This window comes from Eublepharis macularius, chromosome 11, assembly GCF_028583425.1.
Source record: "Eublepharis macularius isolate TG4126 chromosome 11, MPM_Emac_v1.0, whole genome shotgun sequence".
NCBI lineage: Eukaryota > Metazoa > Chordata > Lepidosauria > Squamata > Eublepharidae > Eublepharis > Eublepharis macularius.
Window position 1 is genome coordinate 83,152,155 of NC_072800.1, and position 13,244 is coordinate 83,165,398.

General features: G+C 45.1%; 1 protein-coding gene across 2 annotated transcripts in view; it reads right to left on the reverse strand.

Moving 5' to 3' along the window:
* The window catches only part of DPP6 (dipeptidyl peptidase like 6), a 496,940-nt gene that overhangs the window by 134,089 nt on the left and 349,607 nt on the right, over positions 1 to 13,244 (reverse strand). For both annotated transcript variants that reach the window (XM_054991455.1, XM_054991456.1), the window contains exon 6: positions 8,799 to 8,851. In XM_054991455.1, coding sequence (XP_054847430.1) covers positions 8,799 to 8,851 — 53 coding nt within the window. The remainder of the gene's footprint in view (positions 1 to 8,798; positions 8,852 to 13,244) is intronic.

Sequence of the window (13,244 nt, forward strand, 5' to 3'; positions counted from 1 at the left end):
AGGCTGCACACAGCTTGCCTCTCTTGCCCTGACTGAATCTTTTCTCTCCACCCTCAGTCTAAAACTGCCTTCACTCCGCCCATACTCTCAGTCATCAACCAATCATATCACTCATCCCTCTCTTTCACCCCCACTCTTCAGCTATACCACACCAAGCATTAAAAGACACATACACACATTTACTTAAAATGATCACACACGGGCCCCTTGTTCTTTACCTAAATTACCCCACAGAAAGGCACAAAAACTTTCTCCTTGACAAGCTAAGGGCTCAAACAGATGAGTCAAAGATGGTTGTCTCAGATCATTGCCTCTAGAGAATGTATGGAAGGGACAGAAAGTTTAATCCTTAACCTAACTCCATTTTTCCATTCAAAAGTAGCCACCCCTGCCTCCCTCATTCACATTTTATAAAGCAAAATTTGATGTTGTTTTTAACACTCCTCTTTTTCAAGAAGACTGTTTCCAAAGAGTAGTTCTCAATTCTTAAAGTTACTTTACTTAAACCCCTTCACGCAGATCTCCTCTCAGGCTTCCACACAGAGGGGGGAAGGGAAATCCTGCCCAATGCTTTTGGTAGCTTCTCTTCCTTAATGAGAAAAACACTTCTCACAAAAAATGACATTGTTGGGATAATCTTTTTTTATGTGTTTCTGAAATGGAATGTTTGAGAGCCAGTTTGATGCACTGGTTAAGAGCGGCAGAACTCTAATCTGGAGAACCAGGTGTGATGCCCCACTCCTCTGCTTGAAGCCAGCTGGGTGACCTTGGGTCAGTCATCCAGTTCTTCAAATTTGAGTCCTGCTGCTCTTAACCACTTTCAGAGGTCTCTCAGCCCCACCCACCTCACAGGGTGATTGTTGTGGGGATAATAATAACACACTTTGTAAACTGCTCTGAGTGGGTGTTAAGTCATCCTGAAGGGTGGTATATAAATCGAATGTTGTTGTTTTTGTTTGTGTGAAAGGAAAAGCCCATTTTGTCTCTTTCCTCTCAATTCTCACAGCAAACTGCCCAAGTTTATTCGGGGTGTGTGGAGGAGTCAGGGCAGTTCCTACAGTTCAGCAATACAAAACCAGGGAGGTTAGGAGGAGGTGGGAACTGACACCAGTGCCTTATTAAGCCCAGCGCTGAAATGGAGCAGGAATATAGGGAGATGGAGGGAAGGAATGGCGGGGGGATTGAATCACCAGTTGTGTCTTGTTCAGCACTGCAACTGAATGAATACATTTTTTTAAGGGACTGGGGAATCATCCTATTCTCGAGAATAGTAACAACAACAGCAGTGTGCTTATATAATAATAATAATATTTGATTTATATACCACCCTTCAGGACAACTTAATGCCACACTCAGAGCGGTTTACAAAGTGTGTTATTATTATCCTCATGACAATCACCCTGTAAGGTGGGTGCGGCTGAGAGAGCTCTGCGACAGCTGTGACTGACCCAAGGTCACCCAGCTGGCTTCAAGTGGAGGAGTGCAGAATCAAACCCAGTTCTTCCGATTAGAGTCCTGCTGCTCTTAACCACTACACCAAACTGGCTCTTCTAGACAGATTAGTGCCCTGCTCAGAGTGGTAAACAAAATCAGTGTTATTATTCTTCCCACAATACAGCTGGAGTGCTGGGGTTGAGAAGAGTGGCTTACTCAAAGCCATCTGCAGGGTTCGTGGCATTAGAGGGATTTGAACCAGCATAGTGCTGACTCGCAACCCAACCACTTAACCACTATGCTACAGCAGCTCTACACATATGCCAAAAAATTTAACAAGGTGGGTGGAGAATCATAATGATGGCATGATAAAAGTCTGGCAGGGGAGGGATATGTGATGCGCATCCTGTGTGAAAAGAAACCAAAGTGCATAATGGAGGGGGAGAAATTACTTTGTGTCGTCTTAAGAGCAAGATGCGAGTCTAGCAGCACCTTAAAGACCACCCAGATTTCTCCAAAGCTCATACCCTGAAATCTAGTTGGTCTTTAACGTGCTACTAGAACCAAACCTTGATCTCCTCCTGCAGTCCAACACAGCCACCCACCTGAGAGTAGCGATGCCTTCTGGTATCTTGGTTATAAGTGACCAAGAATTGCACTACTGTCATGATCACCATGGGGGGGGGGGACCCTCATGTGGAATCAGCTCAGCAGTAGATTTCTGCTAACCAAAAGAATGGATTTTCAGAGATTCCCCCTTTCGCTTGCAGAACCCCAACGGGCTGCTCTTCAGGGTCCTCTGTCCCCGTGGTGGAACATTTCAGGCTGCAAGCAGTACAGGAGAGGTGAGGAAAGTCTCATTTCACAGATATAAATCCTTTCGGTCATCAGAATTTACTGATGGCTCCAACCGCAGTCAGGATTTCATTCACATCAAAAACTTCTTTTAAGTCTCTTGTTGAAGACTGAGAGGTTTCAAGAATCAACAATGGAGTGGTTGCATCCGAGACCTTTAGGCTCCAATGCAAGTTCATCCAGAATCAAACTGGAATTCGGTTGTTCCTTTCCCTGTGTATTGGTCAAGGGTATGCCGCCTAGTTTTCTACAGCATGTACAGACTTGTAAAATACTAATCACAGCAGGAGTCAGCTTGGGGAGACTCTACTATGTTCACAGCTTCTACTCCTTGCAATAAAAATGCTAAAAATGGGCTACTGAAGACTGGGGAGCGACTGTAATCCAGAGCAGACAACCTGAAGTCATTGATGACACCAACAAGTTTTGCAGAACAGGCATCTTCTATGTCCCAGAAATGTTCTTCAGGCAGATATAAGATTCTGCTTCCTATAAATGATGGCAGACCTCACAGCCCTCTGGCAACCTCTCTAAATCAGTTCCTGACTCAGCTGCTAGAGCTGCGTCTGATTCCTCCAAAGGGGAAGGCAAGGAGCTCAAGAAGGATCTAAATGATAAAATGAAACACTTAATGGGACGGTGCCCCTAACTTGCACTTAATTTTGTACAGGCTTCGTAGGCCACATGGCACCTACCTAGGGAGTAAGGAGTCAACTTGCTGAGAGTGACTGCTGCCAACCTCAACCCAATGGACTCGCATGCCATTACTGCTGGCATTGGATTACAGGCAATCCCCAGGTTTAGGGGGGATGTTACATGAATTTAGAGACTCTGCATGGTATAGCAGAGCAAGATCTGAGTCCAGTAGCATCTTAAAGACCAACAAGATTTTCAGAGTATAACAAGCTTTTGAGAATCAAGCTCCTGAAGGGAGCTTATATCCTAGAGAACTTGTTGGTCTTTAAGGTGCTATTGGACTCAGATCTTGCTCTTCTACTACAGACCAAGACAGCTACCTACCTGAAACTATCAGCATGATATAGTGGTTAGGATGGCCAACTGGGAGGTGGGAGACCCCGTTTTTAATTCCCATTCTGTCATGGAGTTCTCTCTGTTAACTTTGCACTGGTCAACCTAGCCTACCTCACAGAGCTGTTGTGGTGATAAAATTGAAGAGAGGAGAATGACACACACAGCCATGAGCTTCTTGGAGGAAGGGCAGGATAAAAAGGTGCTCACACAAACAAGCTGAACTTCCTCCACAATGTCTGATTTGAGAATCCCACCCAAGCAGGTGAATTTACCCACTACCTCTCTAATGGCAGTTTCTGATGGAACACAAAAACCATCCAATCTACTGAGCACAAAACATCGATCTTCTTCAGGCCAATAGTTAGCTCCCACATGTGTGCGTGCCGTGTGTGGCACTGCTGAGCTGTGATCTATTACTAGCATGTTTTCCTGGGAATTAGCTTCAAAGGTACAGTTGGCTGCAAAGAGCAGCTCTTAAACCTCAGACCTAGCAGGCTGCTGTTCCATCGGTCCAAATTTAAGTGCTGGTGTCACATGAGCCATACCAGAAGCTCAGCAGCCAATATAACGCTGGGAAAAGTGCAAGAATGCAACTTTCTGTTAACTGCAGTAAGCTCCACCAGATGGACTGCTTTGAGCGCGACCTGCTGAGTCAGGAACCTGGAGCATATTTAGTGACGTCACTAGAACCACACCCTTTTTCACTTCGTGTTTTTTCATGCAAATGCTTGTGCTTCATTGAAGAAGGGACATCTTCTGCACTGTTGGCCATGACTGTCCTTCTTCCTCACCACCCTTCCTTTCCCCCTCCACTGTGAAGCCATATTTTTTTTAAAAAAAAAATTCAGTGTGAATCTGTGCTACAGGAACAAGGCGGCAAGGTGCAAATTCATGATTAACAGTTTTATTTGAGGTTAATTTAATAGACTTTTTAAATTTTAGCACAGACGTCATTGCTACTAGGGTTTTCTGTTGCTGTTGTTGCAAACTATCAAAGCTAACACCATAACGTCTCCCTGAGCTGTGTGCTAGGCCTTGTTGTTTCAAGACACAGATGCTGTGTCTGGCAACTAAAGTTTCATTGGGTGCACACCAACTCTGATATAAGCATAGAGTTGGTGTCTAGACCATGGCCATTACTGCGACCTGCTGTCTGTGAAAGTGGTATAATTCAGCTTTAAGATGGAACTGTGTGTTACCCTCACTTTACTGTTTTGTCTGGTCACACCCTGCTTGACTCTGTATACTGCTTCACATAATGCTCTCCCAATATTTGTAGAGCCTCTTTTTTTTAATTTATGATGTATAAACAGGACAAGAAACTCAAACTGCAGCCCAGTGCTGATGGGCAGAGGAAGGGGGAGAGAGCACAGTGACAGAACACACAGACTCAACTGGCTGGAGTAAAAGAGGTCACTGCTTCATTAAATTACAGCTTAAGGAGCATTGGTGATGCATAGGGGTCGGGTCCCAAGCATCAGCTGACCCACCTGCCAGCCAATGAACCCCCACACCCTCTCAGACTGCAGCTGAGGGAGGGAAACCATAGAGTGGCAGCCAATTGGATGCCAAACAGGCGTTCACCCCTATGTGAATCCCCTGCCACCTGGGAGTGAGTTTGCCCCGGCAGCCCCCGAGCTGGGCATGCGCCACCATGACTCACTCCCGAGATTCCTTATGGGAATCCCCTTACTAGGAAGACTGGGCTTGCAGGCCCCATCTCCCTCCCAAAAGATCTGATCCTAATGCCCAAACTGTCAACCCAAAGTTGTGACAAGGAAAAGAAAGTATACAGAGTGATCCCCCTAATATCCCGTGCATGCAAATAACCCCTAGACAGAACAAGCCAAATAGGGAGGGCGTGGAGGGGGGGGGGGTTGGCAGTGAAGCGCACAGTGAAGGGAGTGGGGTCAGCAGTTGCTACGGCACCTGGCCCTGCTCCTCATGCAGCCTGCCTGGCCAGCTCTGATTGGCTGGCCAGGGAAGTTTGAATTTTTGAGTGCAGGCTTCCCAGCAGGGAAGGCCAGAACATGGCAGCTGCCATGCCTTGTGCCCCACAGGCTACAATCTGGCTGCCCATGTAAGTCTGGGGGCCATTGTTTCTTGCTGGCAAATCCTTCACTTTCATAGGGAATTCAGTAAGGTAAAGGTAAATGTAGTCCCCTGTGCAAGCACCGAGTCATTACTGACCCATGGGGGGACGTCACACCACGATGTTTTCTTGGCAAGACTTTTTACAGGGTGGTTAGCCATTGCCTTCCCCAGTTATCTACACTTTACCCCTAGGAAACTGGGTACTCAATTTACCGACCTCGGAAGGATGGAAGGCTGAGGCAACCTTGAGCCGGCTACCTGAACCCAGCTTCCGTCGGGTAAATCGCTTTTTCTCTGTCATTCACAATTACATTAAGGTCCAGGTTGTTATTAGACAACAACATATAGCTGTTGTTACTCCCTTATGGATATGTTATGGATTCCTCATTTAATAATGCCATGATAGTGGTTCTCTATCTAACCACATCCCTCCAGCTGTTTCAGCAATGAAATCGAAGGAGTTTTGCGCTCAGGGAAAAACTTGGTAGGCTTCAATGTGTACTTTTCATTCATAAAGCAGGACTAAATGTGGTCTCTTGACTCCATTGTAAAGGTTACACTTGTTAAAACAGTAAATTGTGGTGTTGGTAGCATTTCTAAATTATGCAAAATGTGGCCTCAAGCTTCTTCATCTGGCACACAGATTGCCAAGAGTTTGCATTTTGGGAATACATATAATGAAGTCAGCAGTCTTTTTTTTTGTCAACAGATTTCTGTCCTGCCTTCAGTTGGTTCTTTCACCTTGTCTGCTTGTTGTATAGTTGTTACGTGGCTTGCCAATCAATCTTTGGGCGGCTTACCCACGGCTACATGGATATTGAGAAAGAGCCTGGACTTCTTGAACATTGCCCTAGAACGTTTATAGGGATAATAAAAGAACACAGTAACACTTGGTCAAACTAAAGATAATCAGCAGCGGACACCTTCTCAATACTGTTATGAAGAAATTGTGAAGACGATCATCAGTAGTCAAGGTTTTGAGTTACTCCAGGCTCTTCTCATTTTTTTTTGCTGGAAGAAGAAGTTAGTGTGAATCAAAGCCTAGCTGGAATCTAGCCACAGGAAAGATGTCATATTGCCTATTTCTGGGAATTATTTTGTAGGGGGTTGATTGGACAGCTGCCCAAGTTACAAAAAACAATTTAGTATCCACTAGATGGCACACTTGTGCAGCAGGAAGTACATTTAAAAGACAAGCAAGGGGGAAGATGGACACAGGTGCCTGCAGGCTTTCTTTTCGGCTCGGCTAATAAGTCTCTGATTTGACCATCTGCTGCTGCAAACAGGAGCAATAATAGGTTATCCCTTTGCCAAGTAAGAATAATAAAAAGTATTCTTCCGAGTAAGGCTGAACCCCCCCCCCCTCAACTTTACGGTTCCACGCAAATGATGGGAAAGCTCTCTGCAATGCTATAAGCCATGTTTGCAGATAGAAGCACAAACAGTAGAGTATGTTAGAGCAGCAGGGCTGTGTGACGGACATCTATTTGGTGCTGTTATAACATATATAATATATTCAACGGCTTATCGTGAAATACAGCAGTTATTTCATATGTCTTTGCAAAGCACCTGGGAGGGGACAGCCCAAGCGACCCAGTCCTAGAAATAAAAGCCACAGTTGCATTCCAGGTTTTTGTGAACAAGCAACAGTGAATGAGAAATAGTAAGTTCCAAACTGGACATCTCTAAATATGGAAAAAATTATCTGTATCTGAATTATTAGCTTCTCAAAGTCTGTTCTCTCTCTGTCTTCCCGACTCCCAATGTTCAAGAGGGGTTTATTTCCCCCTCAGCATTGAAGCATTCTCTTTTCTGCAACCTGAAACGTCTCAGTTCAGGACCAGCTTTATCCCATGATTTTACTGACTATGCAAACTAGTCCTTAGACCAGGATGGGAAAGAGAGAAGGCCACTTCACTATAACTGCAGACAGATGAAACACACCCAAAGACATTGGAAACCAAGCCTCAGAATACTATATCAAATGAAGATCATTGTGTGAGTGCAGTCTACAGCCTGCTGCAACAATTTGAATTATACCACACCATACAAGAGACAAGAGCATCAGGAGCATTTTTATATTGGTTTCTAAATGTGTGGGTGTTTGTTTAACATAACTATTGTGTAACTGACCACTGAGGAAGGCCTGAGGGTTGAAACGCGTCTGGTCTGTCTTTATGTCAGTCATTGGACTGTAGCATCATCTGTACCTGGAGAATGTTTTAGTTTCTTTTAACTTATGCATGTAGCCTGTAATTTAGGCCCTACGTTTTTAACTTGTAATAAATATTTATTTGGAATATTTTTACTTTAGTTTGTAACTTGCCCCCTGTATTTTAATCAGCTAGTGACAGCCATGGGGAAAAGACAGTCCATGCTGACTTCTATGTATGTCAATCTATGACAAGACAAACGTATGGCACTGTGGAGAGTCTATCAGCACATGAGGCAATTAGCTCTTGATGCCGCTAGTTTAAGACTGATCAAGATGGGTAGGCACGTTAGTCTGCCTGTAGCAGCAGAAAAGAGCAAAAGTTCAGTAGCACCTATAAGACAAACAAAATTTGTGATAGGATATGATCTTTCGTAAGTCACTGCTCAACTTCTTCAGATGCCAAAGAAGTGAGCTGTGACTCGTGAAAGATCATATCCTACCGCAAATTTTGTTAGTCTTATAGCTGCTACTGGACTCTTGCTTTTTTCTAGTTTAAAACTGTTTGTTGACACTAGAGCATAGCCGAATTCATCTAATGCCAGCCTCATGCTGGCAAATGCGTATAAGGGTATCTAGTACTCAGAGAGATGCTGCCATTGAACATTTCGTTCATTTGCTTGCTTGCATAAGTGCAGTCTCACAGTTGAGTTTTTGTGCAAGAGGTCTCAGCTGCACTTCAGGAGATGTGGAGCAGAAAGGAAGCATGGGAGGATGGGGCCAGTGAACAATGCAGCATGGAAGCCCAAACCTGTGCATGCCAAGAGAACGAAGAATCCCCCACTGCACCCATGTACTATGCTACAATGTGAGGTTTTCCTTAAAAAAAAGAAAAAGTGCTGAGACCCACAGACTAAACAAAACTAAACACCCCGATTAAGACTGGAATGCCTGTTAGTTGGAATCAATGCAAGTGCTGGTACAGCAACAATCCTTTGCCACTGCCATCCGTAAGACCAGGCTGTTAAAGGCCAATTGGGAACGTGTCCTTCTCCAGGGAAGCCCTTTATTTCATTATCCAGGCTCTTGTCAGTTTGACACTATGCCAGGTGGATAGAGTGAAAGACTATCAAGACGCTTTGGAGAGGTTCATTCCATTCAAGCAATCTGTCCTGCCCTATTACCCCTAAATGTTTCTGTTTTAATGGAAGACACGCATTGTAGCACTTACCCATAAGGCAGTTTTCTGAGGACGTAATATGCCGTATACGAATGCTGATGCTCCTGCAGAATGAAATTAAAATGAGGACAAATGGATTACCAATGTAAAGTGTCAGCAAGTCTCTTATCACTATAAAACTTGCAGCAAATAAAAAGGGGAGGGGGAGAGAGAGAGAGAGAGAGAGAGAGAGAGAGAGAGAGAGAGAGAGAGAGAGAGAGAGAGAGATCTATGTTTAGGTACCTGCTTTGTATTGCATTTCCAAGGGGGGAAAGATATTAAAAACCAATTTTATTCTGTCATAGTGAGCAAGAGTGAATGAATGCATTGAACCTTGCTGTATATTCTTTCCACTTTTACCTTATTAGGATGTTTGGCAAGTCCTGCACCTTCCAGATGTTCTGTGTCATTGCTATGGATACCAGGACTTTGATTATACTTGGGGCACATGCTCCCAGCAACAGCTAAATTTGGAACAACCATTAATGAGGACACCTTGGACCGCCAGGGACAGGGCGCATAGCTAAAACTAGACGCGTTGGGGAAACAGTCCTTCACACTGTACCATCACACGGGAAGTGCAGGCATTGCGTTGGCTAGCACCATGGAGAAAGTCACAATGCCCTTTTCCAGCACTGGTAGGAAAGGCTGATCCCAAGGTCTGATCTTGCTGGTTCATTATCAAGGACACTCCTTTACAGCAAAAGTGCACAAATCTGTGACTCAAGAAGTCTAATTTTGAAAGTTCAGCAAGAATTTGATGGAAATTAAAACAAAGGGATTTCCATGGAGAAAAAAAAAAGTGATGCTGCTATTTCTCATTAACTTCTTCAAGGAGAAGGAGGGGGTGTCCTTCAAGAAGTTTACTGTCTTTAAAACAAATGCCCAGGATTTCTGCCAGTTGCTATTAAACAACTTCAAAGGGATCCCACTCAAAATATAACCAAACCACGCATAGTAATCAAATTCCTTATCTTACAGTGTGCTTCAAGGACATATCTATACCAGAGACTTGGTGGTGGAGGAAAGTGCTGTCAAGTCACAGCTGAATGTTGGCAATGGCAAACCTCTGTTAGTCTCTTGCCTTATTGTGCAGGAGTCACAATAAATCAGCTATGACTTTATGGCACTTTTCACCATAATTCCCTGAAAATGGTTTCCTGGCATCATTCAGATAGCTTTAGTGAGTACAAACAAACAAACAAACAAACAAACAAACAAACAAACAAACAAACAAACAAACAAACAAACAAACAAACAAACAAACAAACAAACAAACAAACAAACAAACAAACAAACAATTATAGGATTTGTGATCCCAGTTTGCACTATCCTGAAATTGTTGTTCTGATATAACTTTGATATGGAAATCAAGATGCAAATGATGTCAAAGTCATAGGGAAAACTGTGCAGGGGCTGTTCATATATTGCAAGGCAATGCAAATTTTCTGCTGACTTTAAACTGAATTTGTCTTCTTCTGTTATTTACCCTCAGAGGTTTGACATGACAATTGTGAAAATGCAGCATAAAAATACAGTGACTCCCATTGAGTTTGGAAACAGCCCTTTACATTTGCTTTGTCATTGGACTGCTCATAACCAAGTATAGCAGGGGTGGGGGGATACTGGAGGTATCCTGGTAGCATTCTGTTTTGGTCATGTGGATATCCGCAATTATCATTCTTTTACATTTTGTCTTACAGAAACTAGAAGTAGCCATCAGTTGTATAGACCGGGTTCTTAACAGGATCCAAACCTTGTGGTCTGAGTTTCGGGTCCCCTGGTGCTGAGGCTTAGAAGGCTGCCCACAGAGGTCGAGTGAGGTGTCCTTAACCTCTCAGGCTCTCACATGGGACAAGGGGAGGGGCCATGGTACAGAAGCAAGCCTTTCATGCCAAAGAATTTCAAGTGCTGGAAAACACCTTTCTATGCCTGAGATCTTGGAGAGCCACTTACAGCCAGAGCCAGCCCTGGCGCCAGGATTACTGGCACCTGAGGCCATCCTCGCGTGTGCGCACAGTGCATGCGCCCCCCCCGGACTGCATGATGATGTCATCATCATGCAGTGACGCCGGGGCCACTGGCCGGTGGGTGGCTGGGGCGGCGCAAGGAGGTCGCCTACGCTCTGCATGCCCGCAGCTGCTGTGCCCACCCGGGGGTGTGTGGCAGCGGCGGCAGTGCGGGGCTGGCTGGCGGTGCCACGGCACGCGCCTCTGCCCCCAGCACCCCCTCCAGCCCTGTGGCCCCTGTGGCCCCTGCCTCACCGCCTCAACGGTGGCACCAGCCCTGGCCAGGGCCCACAGTCCTCAGCAAGACAGACCAACAGGCCTTCCATACGAATTATCACCACTGACCCAGCTGCCATTTTCTGTTTCATAGCTTCCAAGGCCCTTAAAAATATTAAGTAACTTCTAGAAATGTCTGGCCTAAAGCATATAAAAGAACACTCCTGACCTTGCCACATGAGGGGCGTGGGGCGTGTTTTGCAACAGGAGGGCAGAGGAGAGACGCAAGTCATGTCACTACGTTCTTTGACAGATAAGGTTGCCAGGTTCCCTTACCCTCCCAGCAGGGGGAGGAGGAAACCGGCACTTACCTTTTGAATTTCCTTGTGTGTGCACACACGCTCCAAGTGCAGCACCATACTGTGTCACTTCAAGGAGTGATGTTATTGTGCAGGCTGCGGGAGTGCTCCTGTGCTTCGTGCTAGCTTGATTCTTAAAGAACCAGCCCATTTGAGGCCCAAATTGGCCCGGCGCAAAGTGCAAGAGCACTCCTGTAGCCTGCACAATGACATTGCTTCTGGATGAGCTGTCATTGCTCCATACTGGAAGCATGCCCCAGGAAGCCCATTCCCTGACCTTTGCCCCCTGCTGGCCAGGTGAGTGGGGAGATGGAGGGTGGGACCGGGGAATCCCCACCCCTATTTGGGACCGGCAACACTGACAGGAGTTGGGGATGGTTGACCAAGCAGTGAGCTGGTCCCCTCCTGTGGCGGTAGCAGCGAGCATCAAATTGCCAGATCTGCAGTATAGCTTATTTTCAGTTTGGTAGCCGGGGTGGTCCACAGTAGAACAGCAGAATCTGAGTCCTGGAGTAGCTCAGAGAACAAGACCAACACGTACAGCCTAGGTAAGTGTAACTATGAGGTAACTGGTTTAGTCCAGTAGGGCGGAGTCATTAGCTAGAGCCAGGCAACTGAGGAAGATGCTGGTTGCTGGGGAGCTGAATAATAATTAATATGCTCTTATCACCTTAAATAAGGTAATCAGAAATGTTGTATGTGAACAATATGACTAAAAGTGGCGTTTGTGCAGAATTGTGTTTGGTTGATATTACTGGGATTGTATTAATTTTGCAGGGCTGTAATTCCCCAAGAAGAGGACAGAAGCCTGGGCTACAGTTGCTTCGAACTGGAAGGACTGGGAAAAACGACTCTCTCACTTGGTGGGATCCAACAAGTTGAACTGTTTACCTTGTTTACATTGTGGGCTGAAATTTTCTGTATGGTTGCACTTATGCTTATGAGTTTAGTTAAAGGAAAAACATAGTTGTATTTATTGTTAAACGGTTTAAATTTTTTTTCTTAACTTACAATTGTGTGAAAGTTTGCTTTCTAAGCCCCATAGAACCCATACAAAGCGAAGTAACATAAGCACCCTGGGACATCATTTGGATGGTGAAGAATTATCCCTTAGACCAGGTCTGGGGCTTTAGAGCCTTCCTAGACCTGGGACAGGAAGCCCTCGAATGGTGTCATTAATTATCCTTGAGCCATAGAGCTTGTGGCTAGAGGGACAGGAAGTGGCACCATGAAGGCTCGGCAAGGAGGACTCTGAACCGTACATATGTGAAGGCTGAAGGCCTGGAGTCAGGGTGGCCTCACCTGTAAATCCAGGTATAAACAAGACGAGGCCTGACTCTTCTGTATTCTACTAATTGCCTGCACTGCAAGTAGGTTGTTGGTCTGCGGGCACTGCAGGTCACCTTAGATCAGTGTAAATAAATAAACTTAGCCCTTTTTATTACCCATCTGAAAGTGGCAGCTCCCCTTGTTCTCAGTTTGCACACAAACAGTGTAGAGATAAAACAGCTCAAACTGAATCAATATTAATTGATGTTAAAGTCCTGGGCAAATAGGGAAGGCTTATCTTGATAACTAAAGGGGAATAATGACAGTGCTGAGCGAATAGGCCTGGGTGGGTGGTCGGCTATCAGACAAGGAACTGGGGGACCCAGGTTCAAATCTTCACACTGCCCCAAAAGGGTCATTGGGTGGCCTTTGGTCAATATTCCTTTCTCAGCCTACCTCACATGATTAGTGCAAGGATAAAATGGAATATTTGTTCATTTGATCAAACAGCTTACCTGGTTCCAGATTTCATCTCACTGTTACCTCCCTCTCTCTCTCACACAAGCACACCACTGGCAGTGCCCCAAAACAGCTTAGAAATAATA